Consider the following 17,219-nt stretch of genomic DNA (forward strand, 5'->3'; position numbering starts at 1 on the left):
TAAAAACTATGTGAGTAACTACCAAAATTTTAAAATATAATAATATAATAATATAATATAGTAATAATAAAAATCGATGTGAGTAACGGTTAGATTCAAATTTATATTTTGTAAAAATAACTTTATTTAAAAATATAATAATAATAAAAACTCCACCATTTGTTACTCTCCCAAAATTATAAATGTCATACTTTGATATATTTTTATTTGTCCATCATTTTGATTTTGTTGCCACATCATCACGTCGGGTATGTTGTCTCGACTGTAATTTCTTCGTTTTAGCTCTGATTTGAGTAATTGAAAGTAATTGAAAAGTCGTTAAAATCGTTATTCCCGACCTTATACTGTGTACAGTTCAAAATACTAAAAATAGTTAATAATTAAAAAGTAGGTTTGTTATCATCAAAACATCAATTAATTGATTGAAATTAATTAATGTGAGATCAAGTGCCAAAAAGCCAACAAAACATATATGCAATGTTAGTACTGCTTGTGTAATGCCATGTTAGATATGTTAAGGGACCTCATGCATATATGTATGTCACGTGCATCAGGATTCTTCCCCTTTATGTTACGAAAGAATGAAATACGATATTTATGTTCGCCATTATATCATGCGGGCCCTTTTCTCTTCTGTGGTGTCCAAGGGACCTCATGCATATATGTATGTCACGTGCATCAGGATTCTTCCCATTTATGTTACGAAAGAATGAAATACGATATTTATGTTCGCCATTATATCATGCGGGCCCTTTTCTCTTCTGTGGTGTCCGGCTACGTGTAACACGTTGTGCCCGACCAAGTCAGGCCTAGGGGGTATGTTTACGAGCCCGCCTGGTGGGTCCATGTACACGTACATGGGCCGTGTGTGAAGGAGTACCACACACCCAACCCTACCCAGAATAGGAAAGCGCCCAAGGCTATGAAAAGTTAGGTCCCGCTCATATGTTGCATGTGTTTGCATTCCTGACCCCAACAGTGGGGTGACTTACTGAGTATTTCATAAAATACTCAAGCCACGTGCTACCTACATTTTTCAGGCAAAGGCAAGTCGCCAATGTACGGTTGACGTGGAGCTGAGTACACCATGAAAGTTGGAGAGGAGATATTTTTTAGGAGTTTACCTCTATTTGACTGTTTTAAGTTATAGCAATATTGCTTTATTTAGATTCATTTCTAAATTCAGTTATTGAAAGTTTATTTTTGGAGATAGGTTGTTTTGGATTTATGAATGTTTACTAAAGACTCTGTTTTGTTTCCAAGGTTATTTATGATGAGATTCTGTGAGTTATGTATGCATGGATGACGTCACTAAGTAGGTTAAAGAAAATTATTGGCGTTACATACTCAATCTTTTGTCATTTTTTTTAAGGTGATGACAACGACGCAAGTGACAAGGCATATGCTAATTGAGATATGTGGTTTGTGTTAAAATATCATTGCTAGCCCAATAGGGCCGAGTCCAATAATTATATGAGTCCATTATATATTTTAGGAAAATGACTTAGGTATCTTAAGGACATCGAGATATCTCACTGAAATGAGTCAGGTATTTTAGTAATAAATATACTTAATTATTTTAGGAAAAAGATTTAGATAGTTTAGGAAAAAATGGAGAAATTTGTGAAATAAATTGTGTGGCCAACTAAAGCCAGAGTACGAGTACAATAAGAAATACAAAGCACAAAGTGCAATAGTATTATACAAAAGTGTAAAGCATAGAGTTTAGTAAGAAATACAAAGTGTAAAATACTAAGTGCCCAAAAACTACAAAGCACAGAATGCAGTAAGAAATACAAAGTGTAAAGCACAGAGTGCCCAAGAAATACAAAGCACAAAGTGCCGTAAGAAATACAAAGCACAGAGTGCAGTAGTCCCAAGAAGTAGTCCCAAGAAGTAGTCCCAAGAAATACAAAGCTTAAAGTGCAGTACGAAATACAAACCACAAAAGTGCAATAGTATTCTACAAAGTGTAGTAAGAAATACAAAGCACAAGAGTGCAATAGTATTCTACGCAGTGTAAAGCACATGGTGCAGTAAGAAATACAAAGCATAGAGTGCAATAGTATTCTACAAAGTGTAAAGCACATAGTGCGGTAAGAAATACAAAGCATAAAGCACAGAGTGCCTAAAAAATATAAAGCACAAAGTGCAGTAAGAAATACAAAACACAATAGTGCAATAGTATTCTACAAAGTGTAAAGCACAGAATGCAGTAAGAAATACAAAGCACAAGAGTGCAATAGTATCCGACAAAGTGTAAAGCATAGAGTGCAGTAAGAAATACAAAGTGTAAAGCACAGACTGCTCAAGAAATACAAAGCACAAAGTGCAGTAAGAAATATAAAGCACAAGAGTGCAATGGTATTCTACAAAGTGTAAAGCACATAGTGCAATAAGAAATACAAAGCACAAGAGTGCAATGGTATTCTATAAAGTGTAAAGTACAGAGTGCAGTAAGAAATACAAAGTACAAGAGTGCAATAGTATTCAATAAAGTGTAAAGCATAGAGTGCAGTAAGAAATACAAATCACAGAGTGCAATAGTATTCTACAAAGTGTAAAGCAGAGTGTAGTAAGAAATACAAAGGATAAAGCACAGAGTGTCCAAGAAATACAAAGCACTCTGTGCTTTATTTAAGAAATACAAAGCACTCTGTGCTTTATTTAAGAAATACAAAGCACAGAGTGCAATAGTATTCTACAAAGTGTAAAGCAGAGTGTAGTAAGAAATACAAAGGATAAAGCACAGAGTGTCCAAGAAATACAAAGCACTCTGTGCTTTATTTAAGAAATACAAAGCACAGAGTGCAATAGTATTCTACAAAGTATACAAAGTGTAAAGCACAGAGTGCAGTAAAAAATAAAATAAACACAGAGTGCAATAGTCAAATACAAAGTACAGAGTGCAATAGTCAAATACAAAGCACAGAGTGTAGTAATCCCAAGAAGTACAAAGCACATAGTACAGTAAGAAATACAAAGCACAAAGTGTAAAGCACAGAGTGCAATAAGAAATACAAAGTGTAAAGCATAGAGTGCAATAGTATTATACAAAGTGTCTTGTATAAAGAGTGAGAGTGTTTCCACAAAGTGTCTTGTAATCTCTTTTTTATTGGTCTTAATAAAGAGTGCTAGTGTTTCTACAGGGTGTCTTAATAAAGAGTGTGAATCTCAACATTGGTATGATATTGTCCACTTTGAGCATAAGCTCCCATGACTCTCATGGCTTCGCTTTACTTTGGGTTTCCCCAAAAGGCCTCATACCAATGTAGATATCTTTCTTCTCGATTGGTCTTAATAAAGAGTGCAAGTGTTTCCCACAAAGAGTTGTGTTCAACAATAGTTAGTAATCATGGATCTCCACAATAGCATGATATTAATTGTGTTCAACAATAGTTAGTAATAGTAGCATGATATTGTCCACTTTAAGCATAAGCTCTCATGGTTTTGATTTGGGCCTTCCCACAAGCCCTCGTACCCATGGAGATTTTGGGCTTTCCCACAAGCCCTCGTACCCATGGAGATTTTCCTAAATTAGCCGATGCCAGACTCCTTCCCAATAATCCTCAACAATTCTCCCATAAACCCAAGATCATTTCTTAAATCAACAATCCTCCACATTCTTCCTATAAACCCATGATCATTCCCTAAATTAGACAATATGAGACTCAACCATCTTCCCATAAACAACCCATGATCATTCCCTAAATTAGCCAATATGAGACTCAACCATCTTCCCATAAACCCATGATCATTCCCTAAATTAACAATGATCATTCCCTAAATTAGCAATATGGGACTCTCTCCCAACAATCCTCTCCTCAAACTTGGGACTCTTTCCCAACAATCCTCTCCTCCAACAAAGTAAATCATAGAGCCTCCCCTGAGGTCTATGTAGCCCTCAAACAGCCGCCCCTTCACTCGACTCCTCCTCTAGAGTCCTCAAACAAAATACACCGTTTGTTCGACACTTGTGTCACTTTTGACTCCTCCTCTAGAGTCCTCAAACAAAATACACCGTTTGTTCGACACTTGTGTCACTTTTGACTACAACTTCGAGGCTCACAATTCTTTGTTCGATATTTAAGGATTCTATTGACATGGTAAAATTAATCCCACCCCATATTTGATATATTATAACAGCCCTAATCCATCTTTTGCATATATTATCCTCTATTGACTTTCTCTTCCTGGCTTCCTCCCAAAGTTTTTAATATACCTCTACTAGGAAGAGGTTTCTTCGCCCTCAAAGTTTTTAATATACGTCTACTAGGAAGAGGTTTCTTCGCCCTTATAAAAAAGGCTTTGTTCTCAAGGTGGGATCTCACTGTAACCATATTGAATTTTAATTTAAAGTTCAAATGCTAAACTAGAACATTTGAGATAACATGAGAGTATGTTACATCTAACTTAACTTATCATAACAGAAACAATGGAAGAATATCACTGTTTCGTCGAGGGGCATCGGGAATCTAGCCAATGGATGATATCATTTAGAACAGTGAAAATTCTTTCATCCGGTTCCCCTTCAAGAATACAATGAAAACCGTCTTCATAGAGTTTCAGAGTCTTGTCCTTGCTCGACGCCTTCTCGTATAGAAATTGACTAATTTTAGGATCCGTCACCTTGTCTGCAGCTCCATGAAACCCCTCAAACTTGGGACTCTTTCCCAACAATCCTCCCCTCAAACTTGGGACTCTTTCCCAACAATCCTCCCCTCAGGACTGTTTCCCAACAATCCTCTCCTCCAACAAAACAAAGTACATACTCAACCATCTTCCCATAAACCCATGATCATTCCCTAAATTAGGGACTCTCTCCCAACAATCCTCTCCTCAAACTTGGGACTCTTTCCCAACAATCCTCTCCTCCAACAAAGTACATCACTCCTCAAACTTGGGACTCTTTCCTAACAATCCTCTCCTCCAACAAAGTACATCACTCCTCAAACTTGGGACTCTTTCCCAACAATCCTCTCCTCCAACAAAGTTCATCATAGAGCCTCCCCTGAGGTCTATGTAGCCCTCAAACAGCCGCCCCTTCACTCGACTCCTCCTCTAGAGTCCTCAAACAAAATACACCGTTTGTTCGACACTTGTGTCACTTTTGACTCCTCCTCTAGAGTCCTCAAACAAAATACACCGTTTGTTCGACACTTGTGTCACTTTTGACTACAACTTCGAGGCTCACAATTCTTTGTTCGATATTTAAGGATTCTATTGACATGGTAAAATTAATCCCACCCCATATTTGATATATTATAACAGCCCTAATCCATCTTTTGCATATATTATCCTCTATTGACTTTCTCTTCCTGGCTTCCTCCCAAAGTTTTTAATATACCTCTACTAGGAAGAGGTTTCTTCGCCCTCAAAGTTTTTAATATACGTCTACTAGGAAGAGGTTTCTTCGCCCTTATAAAAAAGGCTTTGTTCTCAAGGTGGGATCTCACTGTAACCATATTGAATTTTAATTTAAAGTTCAAATGCTAAACTAGAACATTTGAGATAACATGAGAGTATGTTACATCTAACTTAACTTATCATAACAGAAACAATGGAAGAATATCACTGTTTCGTCGAGGGGCATCGGGAATCTAGCCAATGGATGATATCATTTAGAACAGTGAAAATTCTTTCATCCGGTTCCCCTTCAAGAATACAATGAAAACCGTCTTCATAGAGTTTCAGAGTCTTGTCCTTGCTCGACGCCTTCTCGTATAGAAATTGACTAATTTTAGGATCCGTCACCTTGTCTGCAGCTCCATGAAGAATCAGTAATGGCGATGAAACCTACAGATACTCTAAAATCAGTGGATGCTTAATCAAATAACAACATCAGTATAAGAGAATACAGGCACTCACTTTCTCCAGTTGTTTCTCAATATCATCCGTCGCCTTTAAAAGTTCCATGGCAGTTTTTACACGCATCCGATCTTCATATGATATAACATTGTAGACAGCCTGAAAAAGGAACATCACAATTTTTATAACAATTAGATAATCATTAAGTTCAAGGAATATGAACTAAATTAATGTATAGAATGAAAAGGAATTGAACCAGTTTCCTTTTCTTCGCTTCTCTGAGAGCCAGTTCGTCGAAATCGACATTTGGTAGAAGCTTGGCTTTTGGCATGACATTAGACATTAGACTTAAGACCTTAAGCACAGGTTCTGGCGGCTTCACATCATCTGCAATCTTAAGAGACATTGAAATCACTAACAAATAACGACTCTCTCCACAGTGCTATCAGAGTCATACTCGTAACTTAGCCATGTCAATAGAATCCTCAAATATCGAACAAAGAAGTTGTGAGCCTCAAAGATGTAGTCAAAAGTGACTCAAGTGTCGAATAAAGGGTGTACTTTGTTCGATGACTCCAGAGAAGAAGTCGAGCCTCTACTAAAGGGAGGTTGTTCGAGGACTCCAGAGTGTACTTTGTTTGAGGGGAGGATTGTTGGGAGAGAGTCCCACATTCAATAATTTAGGGAATAATAAATAAAGAATACTTCCATTGGTACGAGGGGTTTTGGAGAAGCCCAAAGCAAAGCCACCAAAGCTTATGCTCAAAATGGACAATATCATACCGTTATGGAGAGTCGTGATTCCTAACACACTATTCACAAAAGTTGTATGTGTTAAATTACGATCGAACACTCTGTCCATCGTGGAAATATTTGAACTTACTTTACACATGGGAGCCACAAGGACCAGTCCATCCCAGAGATTTGGTTCCTTCAAGTGAATTTTCAAGGTAATAGCTCCTCCCATGGACTGTCCTAATATGAAATGAGGCAATCCTTTCAATTCTGGTCTCCCTACAAGTCGAAATACAAGTTGATTCAGAAATGATTGTAAGCAAGATGATCCACACATAAAGTGAGTACAAAGGCAGCAAACCTTTAAACTTCTTGTACTGTTCTATAACATCATCAACTAGTTGATCAAAGCTGGGAATATAACCATGCAATCCTTCTGATAGACCGAAACCTGGATAGTCCATAGCATAAACGGCATACCCAGATGCAGCAATGTGCCTTGCAGTTCCTGAATATTTAGAACCACCAGATGTCAAGTTGCTCGGACATGGAGGCAAACACAGAGACGAGAAAATTGAAACCACTACGAACCATCAAAGAAGAAAGTGCAGGTGCCACCGTAGCCATGGCAGAAACACACAGCGCCTTTGATATGAACATCAGGATCGGGAAACCATCTTTTGCAGAAAATATTCAGACCCCTTGAATTACATTCATACCACTACACACGCATTCAAATTCCAAATCATCAATTCCACATACCATTTTCTTTGATCTTAATTTCAGAACTAATTTCCCAAATTTGTAGGTATTGGCATAAATAAACGTAAATTCTAGTGGAAGTATGAAGTTAAAACAGAATTTCTAACCTCCTCAGTGCTGATCCCAGCAGGAGCCATCTAACAGATCAAATCACCCATCCAAAACACAAAATCAGAAGAAAGAAGAAACAGAGAATCAAAACAGAGAATCCCAGAGATCAAAATGTTGAAAAATGCACAAACCAAACCTTGAACAAGCAGTGATCGAGCTGCTGTTGAATCTCTATGAAAGCCGATCGGACCCGCCGGCGGGCCGGAGCAGAGTCCAGTTTCTGGGAAGCGATTTTGTTGAGCTCTGCCGGAACGCCGTCAATCGGCGGCCTCTTGGCTGCAACAACAAGGCAGCAACCGGAACCCCACCTCATGGGCTGCTCCGGGTTCATTTTCCTTAGAGGAGTGAAGGGCAATCTGACGTTTTCCCGGTGATTGATCGGAGAAGCAAACTTCCGGGAAAAGAAAGAAAGATCCGATGGCCGGAATCCAAGTCCCGAGGCCATGGACGGTAGCTAAGCAGTAGGAAAGAAGCCAAAAAAGGCGATGAATGAAATGCCGGAAGTATGAGGTCGTCCGGTCAATGCTATTAACCGTGGCGTCTTTATAAAAGAGAGCGAACGTGTGGCACATGGGGATTTTCTGCGAGATTTCGCCCACTTTTGAACATACCTGACCTTCTTTGTCTTATATATTCCTTTTCATGGACGGAGAAATAATTTAATTTTGCTCTTCTTTTTAAATTAAGATGAAAGCAACGAAATTTTAACTTTTATATATACATACATACATATAATGATTTTTTTTTTTTTTTTTTAATATTCCTTAAATATTAGAAGTATTTTTTAAACTATTATTTTAAAAAAAATAATAAATTATAAGTATTTTCTCTTATCTAGCCACCTAAAAACTTTTTTTTTAAAAAAAAAAATAATATTTTAGTATTTAAATTTTGGAAAGTAGTTCGATTTTTAAATGGGTCTAAAATTAATATACCTTTCATTGGGTGTACTAATTAATGACATAGTTGTATGCCATATATGGTTTGTCCTAAAATTACAAAAACATAGATAATATTGAAACTTTTGACCAAAAAAAAAAAAAAAAATGAAAATCAATTTTCTTAACTAAACAAAATTAGTTTAATTAAATTTTTAATTAGGCTTCAAAGTTTGAAGGGGATTATAAAGGCCATTTGGGTTGAGGGGTTTAGAGACATTTTAGATCCAACCCTGTTCTTTTCGTTGTATATTTCTTTTTAACTCTTATAAAATTATGACTTCCATGCTGGGAAAATTAATTTCACTATTATTTTCTTTTCTTCTTAAATATGAAATAAAAGTGAGATTCATTCATTAAGCTTGTGATGGCAAAGTGAGGCAACAATAGCGGTGAGCTAAGTTTGCAAGTGAACGGGTGAGCGTAATGGAAACTGTGAAGTGAAAGTGAATGTAAGAGAGTTCAAAGGTCCCATCAACAAATAATTGAAGGGCAAAATAGGACATTAATTAAGTTATAAAAGCAAAATGCCCTAAATAAGACTAGCACACAAGAAAGTTCAAAGGAATCAAAAGAAAGTAACCTAAGAAAAGTTGAAGGAATCTAAATAAGTTATTTCAATGTTATTTTTCATAAGAATTTAAAAAGACATGTGGAAACGAATTAGAAAAGAAAATGCAAACTTAAGGGATAAAAATGTCAATTTTCTAATTTTAAATAAATTTTCTATTTTTTAGTTGTTTTTTATAGGGAAGGAAAAGAATGTAAAATTAATAAAAGGAAAGGAGGTAAGGAATTTTTTGAAAAAGTTTGAAATTTTTTGAAAATTCATAATAATATAATATAAAAAATAGTGACAAATTACCAAAAATAGTCCTCAACTTTGAAGAAATTATACAAACCATCCCTCTTGAAAATTCAAAAAGAATTTGTGATAGCCTGCACAAAATTTCCTAGATCTCTTCATTCGGTCCTTGGATCTTCATCAAGTTTTGATATGATCGGGAAGACGCATACCTCATCATATCAACCGTTGCAATTTAAAATCGAAGTTAAGCCTTTGATTGGAGAAGATCCTTATAGAAAGGGTGTACATTCAACCCAACAACTCAACAACCGAGATCAACCCAACCAGAACTATAAGGGTAGAGTTGGGTTAGGTTGGATTAGCTTCGGATTGGTTTGGGTTCATTTTTCTGTACTCGAACTAACTCGGTTCGATTTTGAGTTCATGGGACAAAACGGGCTGACCCGAGTCAAATAAAAATATATAAAATATACTAAAAATTTACAGTAATTATTAGTTTGCCAGAATGAAACTTGATCCATAGAACCAAGGTTAAAAGAACCTTTACTTTTACTTTTAAGTTTTTGATCCAAGACAATGTTATTATAAAGATTTAAATGATTTAGTTAATAAATTATTATGTAACTTAAGATTATGATTTTAATTAATTGACATTCTATACTCTAGAGTTGCAATTATAGCATTAAAGCATAAAGCATTATAGCACAATGCAAAATAATTTTTCTACATAGCATAAAATACATTTAGCGTTCAAAAAGTCCTATGGGAGTCTTAAGTGATAGAGGATCTTAGTGATATTCTATCAGTCCTATGGGAGTTTTATCAGTAATAGGAGTCTTTATTTGATGTCTCTTAGTTGTATTTGTTAATAGACTTCAAAAAGATAAAAGTCAATAATGTTATCACTTATGTACTTATATGTCTCATATATTCGATCATAGATAATTTAACTTTAAAACTATGTTGAAGATGGTTATGTTCATTTTGTAATCTCTATTGCATATCTTAACAACATGACATGACATGTAACTCATTTATGTTGTGACTATGTCAAATAAGATTTGTTTACCCTTTTATGGCTCCTTATAAGACTCAGTAAAGCTTAATACTGTTGTAACCAAAGGGAAGCAATATGGATGGCACTCACACACCCATAAATAGAAATTAAACAAAGAGATACAGATTTACGTGATTGGTAGGGAAGAAATTCTCCTACATCCACGGACCGCAACCAATCTCAATAATGAAAGTGTTTAACAACTGTATATCTCAAACTCTCACACAACAAAGTTCCTCCAAAATTGTAACGATTCAGATTTTCTATTTTTTGCCATATTAGTTAAGATTTTATTTTTATTTTATAAATGACGAGATATTATGCTAACATTTATTATCACTCGAAAATAGTGCGATTTCTAACAAGTTACTCGCATAAAGTAAAAGTCATAAAGACCTTTTATATTCCTGTTTCTTATAGTTTCTTTATCCTAAAACCCTAGAATGCAAATGTCTTCGTATTATTTTTATATTCCCATACCCAACCTTTTACCTCCCTTGAAAACGATTTTCTCTCCAAACTTTTCTTCGGAACGTTGGGGTTCCTCTTCGGAAGAAGAATCGAGTAGAAGTAAGGCATTGATGTTGGGAACATTGGGTCAAAGAAGGTTGACCGTCGGAAATCGGTGTTGAGGACGTTGTGGGATTGTCAGCGCATCGCCGGAATCGGGGAGAGGAAACTAGAGTTTCGTCGCTTGTCGGGTAAGGAAGGCAAGGTTTTTGGAATAGGGTCGAGCCGCAGACGCACACCCAGCAGCTTCGGCAGCTTCACATGCGTACACAGTGCGGGTCGGCTCGCACGTGTACGAAATCGGCTCGGTTCCGTCAATTCCCGCAGCTCGACTTGGCGGCTTAGTTGGCCGGCTCGGCAACTTGGCTTAGCAGCAAGGTATCACTATAATATATCGATTCCAAGGTTTTTGGCCCTTCCGAAGCTGTTTCTGCCCTTAGTTTTACCATCGAAGGTCAGTATAGTTCCTAAACGTTAAAGACAGATTAGGTCGGGGGCTTATTTTGATAAATAGTATGAGGTTTAGCTAGGGTATGTAATGAAAGGTTCTAAGTTTTTATGTGGTTATCATAGGACGTACTTAACAGCTGAGATTAGCTCGTTGTGAGTGACTTCAACCAAGACCATCGAGGTAAGTGACTTTACTGTTGAAGTTAGCTTAGTACGTGTTGTATGATGGTGCGTGCCCTGTGGCCCCTGCATGCACCATATTTGTGTGATATGATTATGTGATGTATAGATGGTGTTGACTGTAGATTGTGTATGTTATGTGTTGTATGAATTATGTTGACTGTTGACTGTTTATGTTATGTGAAGTCATGAATGAGATGTTAGTATTATATGCCATGAATATGTTGATCGATGCCATAGATACACATAGAATTATCGAGTCATGTCATGAGATGTTTATGCAACTGGAATGTTTATGTAATATGCCATGTAATGTAAGTCATGTGAGATGCCATGCGATGTAAGAAACGTAAATGCGATGTAGCACTGCTTATGTAGTGCCATGTTAGATATGTTAAGGGACCTCATGCATATATGTATGTCAGGTGCATCGGGATTCTTCCCCTTTATGATACGAAAGGATGAATTACGATATTTATGTTCGCCATGATATCATGCGGGCCCTTTTCTGTTTTGTGGTGTCCGGCGACGTGTAACACGTTGTGTCCGACCAAGCCAGGCCCAGGGGGTATGTATACGAGCCCGCTTGGTGGGTTCATGTACGCGTACATGGGCCATGTGTGAAGAAGTACCACACATCCAACCCTACCACATGCTACCTACCTTTTTCAAGTAAAGGCAAGGCGCCAATGTACGGTTGACGGTGGAGATGAGGACACCATGGAAGTTGAAGAGGGGATATTTTAAATTCAGTTATGGAAGGTTTATTTTTTGAGATAAGTTGTTTTGGATTTATGAATGTTTAGGAATGACTTTGTTTTGTTTCCAAAGTTATTTATGATGAGCTTTCGCGTAATGAATTATGTATGCATGGGTGACGTCACAAATTAGGTTAAAGAAAATTAGGGGCGTTACAAAAATGTCACAAGGTAATATAAAATGATACTCAATCTTAATACCTCTCAACTATCTTAAACAACCCTTTATTTAAGTATAGAAGCATTAATGTCATATATGAGTCGAGATGATTTATGTATCAAAATGGGTGTAACTACCCTAGATTTCTAGTAACCTAAATTCGCTACCGTTATTATAATCAATGCTTTTATGCGAAATTAAAGATTTAAAACCCCATCTTAAAATATAAACTTCAACTTAAAACACTGTCATGACTTACGTGTTTGAAAACATATTTAAAATAAAATAAAGACAATAATACATAAAGCAAGTAAAACATTAAATGGAAAATACCATACACTAACCTAAGTCTAAGAAAATAAAATGTTATTATTCTATGCACATGGCATAGTCTCTGCTTGCTATGTTGTCGTCAGTCGTACATGAGTGTCTTACCTTTACCTGAAATAGAAGTAGCACACAACTTGAGTTTTTAAGAAATACTCATTAAGTGACCCCACTATTGGGGTTGGGGAATGCAAACACATGCAACTCATGATCTAGGGACATATCGTATACTCATTAAGTGACCCCACTATTGGGGTTGGGGAATGCAAACACATGCAACTCATGATCTAGGGACATATCGTATACTCATTAAGTGACCCCACTATTGGGGTTGGGGAATGCAAACACATGCAACTCATGATCTAGGGACATATCGTATACTCATTAAGTGACCCCACTATTGGGGTTGGGGAATGCAAACACATGCAACTCATGATCTAGGGACATATCGTATACTCATTAAGTGACCCCACTATTGGGGTTGGGGAATGCAAACACATGCAACTCATGATCTAGGGACATATCGTATACTCATTAAGTGACCCCACTATTGGGGTTGGGGAATGCAAACACATGCAACTCATGATCTAGGGACATATCGTAAAAACCGTCATAGGAATGACCTCCAGTCCAGACAAAATTAGATGTGTAGTATTTTCCTACACACGACCGACACGTGCGAGCATAGATTCCCAAGCGGTTTGCACTCTCCTGAACCCATCATAGTCAAGCTAGTTGGCCATAGCAACGTTCGGAGGTTAGCAGACCCCTGAATTTTATGTGAGGCATGATCATCATCATCATTGTAATGTACGTGTCCGTACTCATCGTCATAAAAAGGGAAGTAGTCTGATGAATATGTATACACAGAATGCATGAGGTGCCTATAGTTTCTCATCTTTAAAACATTTTTGTGACACAACCCGAAGTAATATGCATGCATCGGTCTTCATACATTCATCATCATTAACATTAATTAGGGTTGCGTCTTAGGAAAATCATTATCGTAATGCATCATGACATTTAAAACATGTGTTTGATCTTAATATAGAATTACGTCGTATTAAGGAATCTCATAATCTTACGTCTTATATAGCATCATCATACAATATCATATAGCATCATCATATAACTCAATCACGTCATCATACATCATACATCATACATCATACTTCATACATCATCATCATATAATGACACGTGCAAGGGCCACTAGGCACATGTCGTCATACATCAAACAATTCGTCCAACCTAATCGATAGTAAGATCACTTACTTGGTTGGCCTTAGCACGCGTTTCCCTTAATTTGAGTATGGTTGACTTTCGTCCCAAGAAGTGGCTCCAAGTATCGTCGGGAGTCGTTCCCGGTGAGGATGTCCATCTCTTTTCGTTAATATTTCACATTTCTCAACTAATTTAACTTCAACTTGAAAAATAGGGCATTATACTGACCTCGATTACTTTCATTAAGGTTAAAATCAGCTCCAGGGTAAAAAACATAAGGATTGATGTAAAAAATGCCCAACTGAGCCGAATTAGCCATTTTTTAGCCAAAAAAAACTTCGCGAACCCAAGCCGAGCCAAGTCGCTGGAGCCGAAGGAGCCGACATTTGCAGCAGTAACACGCTTCACCGAGGGGTGCGTGCACGCATTGAGGACGTGAAGTGGGTCGAGGCGCGGGTTCGGTTTGCTGTCTCCGGCGTGCAGGTTGGTGCTGTTTGGGTTACGGGTCGAGGTTGCTGCAGGTGGGTCGAAGGCTGGTGAATTGGATTTGGGGCTTTGAGGTTGGGCTGAGTGCAGAGATGTTGGTTTGTTGTGGTTGGCTGCTTGATTGGATTTGTTGTAGGTGTGCGTAGGCCGAGGTTATGTTGTGGACGAATGGGTTAGCGGGCTGGATACGTTGCTGGGCCCGTTATAGTTGCAACAAGTTGATTAGTGCAAGTATATTCGATCTGGATTCGGATCCAACCCGAAAGCCCATCTTCCTGAGGTTTTTCTACTGTCGTTCTCTGTCGCTCCTCAACCCAGATCCGACCTCCTTCACTTCATATCAATCTGATCTTTCCTTCCTTACTGCGGTGGTACCAAGTACGTGCCTACAGGGATAGAGAGGAGAGGGAGGAGCATGGAGTGGGTTGGCTGAGAGGGTGAGAATTCCGGCGCATCGCTCGAATTCTCGCATTTTTTAGGCAACTACGTAGAAAATGTAATTTTTTTATACGTACATTTGGAAATGACCAAAAATGGGTGATAAACTAAATGAATGGGAGATAGAACCAAATAAATTTCAAGGAGAGGGGAAGATACAAAAAGGAAGATTCATTAACCAATTTTTCACTCTAATTTACATGGTCATAATCCATATCGCCAACTATGAGGTTGTCAAGATTAAACATCTCTTGTTGAAATTTGATACCAACATCAATAGTACTAAGAATGTACCTAAGAATCCATTTAACAGTTTGACAATACTCTTTGCTAGGATTATGCATATAACAACTCACCATGCTTATCGCGTGTGACAGATCAGGTCGAGTACACACCATAGTATACATCAAAGCCCGAACAACAATTGTATAAGGAACATTCTCCATAGGCATTTTATCATCATCAGAACCTGGACATATGGAAGCATTAAGCTTGAAATGAGGAGTAAGTGGCGTACCGACACGTTTAGTTGAATTATTCCAACAAAATCTTGTCAACACTTTGCGTAGATATTGAAACTAGGTCAACCAAACTGTACCTCTTCTTCGAGCTCACCCTATCTCCATTCCAAGTATTTTATTCACTTTGCATAAATCTTTCATTTCAAATGTTTTAGAAAGCTAATCTTTGAGCTTATCAATCTCCACATGTCTCTTGGAAGCAATTAACATGTCACCAACATACAAGAGCAAATAGATAAACGATCCATCATTAAGGCACCGAAAATATACACAATGATCAAATTGACTGTAAGTGTACTTATGCTCTACCATGAAGTGATCGAACTTCTTATTGGCGAGGAGATTGCTTCAGCCCATACAAAGATTTCTTCAATTGCATACCGAATGTTGTTGCCCAACTATGTGAAAACCAACTCGTTGTGCCATATATATTTTTTCTTCCAAATTTCCATGCAAGAAAGCAATTTTTAAATCGAGTTGTGTAAGCTCAAGATTAAATTGAGCAACCAAAGCCAACACAATCCGAATGGAAGAATGCTTTACCACATGTGAGAAAATCTCATCGTAATCAATTCATTCCTTATGTGCATAGCCTTTAGCCACAAGTCAAGCCTTATAACGTATACTAGAAGAGTCTTCCATTTTTGCATAGTGATCTGAGGTGCAATTAGCGTGAGGTTGATGATGTACCTGTTAAAATATTACCACTAGCCCAATAAGATTAAGCCTAACCATTGTATGAGTAATTATATTTATGTTAAGAAAATGATTTAGCGATTTTAGGAATAAATTTAGGAAAATGATTTAGGGATTTTAGGAATAAATTTAGATATTTTAGGAAAAATGTTGGGAAATTTTAGGAATAGATTGACTACTATCTAGTATACCCCTCCACTACTTAGTTCATCATCCCAAGAAATCTCAAGCAATACAAAGTAGTAGTTTCTACAGAGTGTTTTGTAAAACTCTTCTCGATTGATCTTAATAAAGTGTGCGAATGCTTCCCACGAGAGTTGTGTTCAACAATCTGGTATCAGAGCGAGGTTAGTATAGGTTATCTAATATCTTGGAATTCTTAGTATGCTCTGTGGTTGCAATTCTGTCTGATCTTCCACNTGTTGTGGTTGGCTGCTTGATTGGATTTGTTGTAGGTGTGCGTAGGCCGAGGTTATGTTGTGGACGAATGGGTTAGCGGGCTGGATACGTTGCTGGGCCCGTTATAGTTGCAACAAGTTGATTAGTGCAAGTATATTCGATCTGGATTCGGATCCAACCCGAAAGCCCATCTTCCTGAGGTTTTTCTACTGTCGTTCTCTGTCGCTCCTCAACCCAGATCCGACCTCCTTCACTTCATATCAATCTGATCTTTCCTTCCTTACTGCGGTGGTACCAAGTACGTGCCTACAGGGATAGAGAGGAGAGGGAGGAGCATGGAGTGGGTTGGCTGAGAGGGTGAGAATTCCGGCGCATCGCTCGAATTCTCGCATTTTTTAGGCAACTACGTAGAAAATGTAATTTTTTTATACGTACATTTGGAAATGACCAAAAATGGGTGATAAACTAAATGAATGGGAGATAGAACCAAATAAATTTCAAGGAGAGGGGAAGATACAAAAAGGAAGATTCATTAACCAATTTTTCACTCTAATTTACATGGTCATAATCCATATCGCCAACTATGAGGTTGTCAAGATTAAACATCTCTTGTTGAAATTTGATACCAACATCAATAGTACTAAGAATGTACCTAAGAATCCATTTAACAGTTTGACAATACTCTTTGCTAGGATTATGCATATAACAACTCACCATGCTTATCGCGTGTGACAGATCAGGTCGAGTACACACCATAGTATACATCAAAGCCCGAACAACAATTGTATAAGGAACATTCTCCATAGGCATTTTATCATCATCAGAACCTGGACATATGGAAGCATTAAGCT

At 37.4% G+C, this 17,219-nt stretch overlaps 1 protein-coding gene across 2 annotated transcripts; it reads right to left on the reverse strand.

Annotated features, from left to right (window-relative positions):
• Positions 1-4,325: 4,325 nt before the first annotated feature.
• Positions 4,326-8,031, reverse strand: LOC111799586 (caffeoylshikimate esterase-like). Of its 2 annotated transcripts, XM_023682991.1 has the most exons (9): positions 7,553-8,031; positions 7,413-7,442; positions 7,135-7,264; positions 6,905-7,051; positions 6,692-6,822; positions 6,065-6,202; positions 5,869-5,967; positions 5,740-5,796; positions 4,326-4,614 (listed from the first exon to the last, which is right to left on the reverse strand). In XM_023682991.1, exons 1-9 carry the CDS (start codon positions 7,859-7,861, stop codon positions 4,447-4,449), a joined length of 1,209 nt encoding a protein of 402 aa, XP_023538759.1. In that variant the 5' UTR covers positions 7,862-8,031; the 3' UTR covers positions 4,326-4,446. The 2 variants fall into 2 exon arrangements, with proteins under 2 accessions (XP_023538759.1, XP_023538750.1); XM_023682982.1 differs by lacking the exon at positions 4,326-4,614 and having other exon boundaries at positions 5,450-5,796; positions 7,553-8,030.
• Between the last annotated feature and the right edge of the window lie 9,188 nt (positions 8,032-17,219).

Source organism: Cucurbita pepo, chromosome LG01, assembly GCF_002806865.2.
Source record: "Cucurbita pepo subsp. pepo cultivar mu-cu-16 chromosome LG01, ASM280686v2, whole genome shotgun sequence".
Lineage (NCBI taxonomy): Eukaryota > Viridiplantae > Streptophyta > Magnoliopsida > Cucurbitales > Cucurbitaceae > Cucurbita > Cucurbita pepo.

Excerpts from the sequence above, each read along its gene's own strand:
- LOC111799586 (XM_023682991.1), bottom strand. The coding sequence starts at position 7,861 with ATGGCCTCGGGACTTGGATTCCGGCCATCGGATCTTTCTTTCTTTTCC. Across the intron at positions 7,443-7,552 it reads TCGATCACTGCTTGTTCAAG|ATGGCTCCTGCTGGGATCAG; the intron begins GTTTGGTTTGTG and ends TTGATCTGTTAG. Across the intron at positions 7,265-7,412 it reads CTGGGATCAGCACTGAGGAG|TGGTATGAATGTAATTCAAG; the intron begins GTTAGAAATTCT and ends ATGCGTGTGTAG.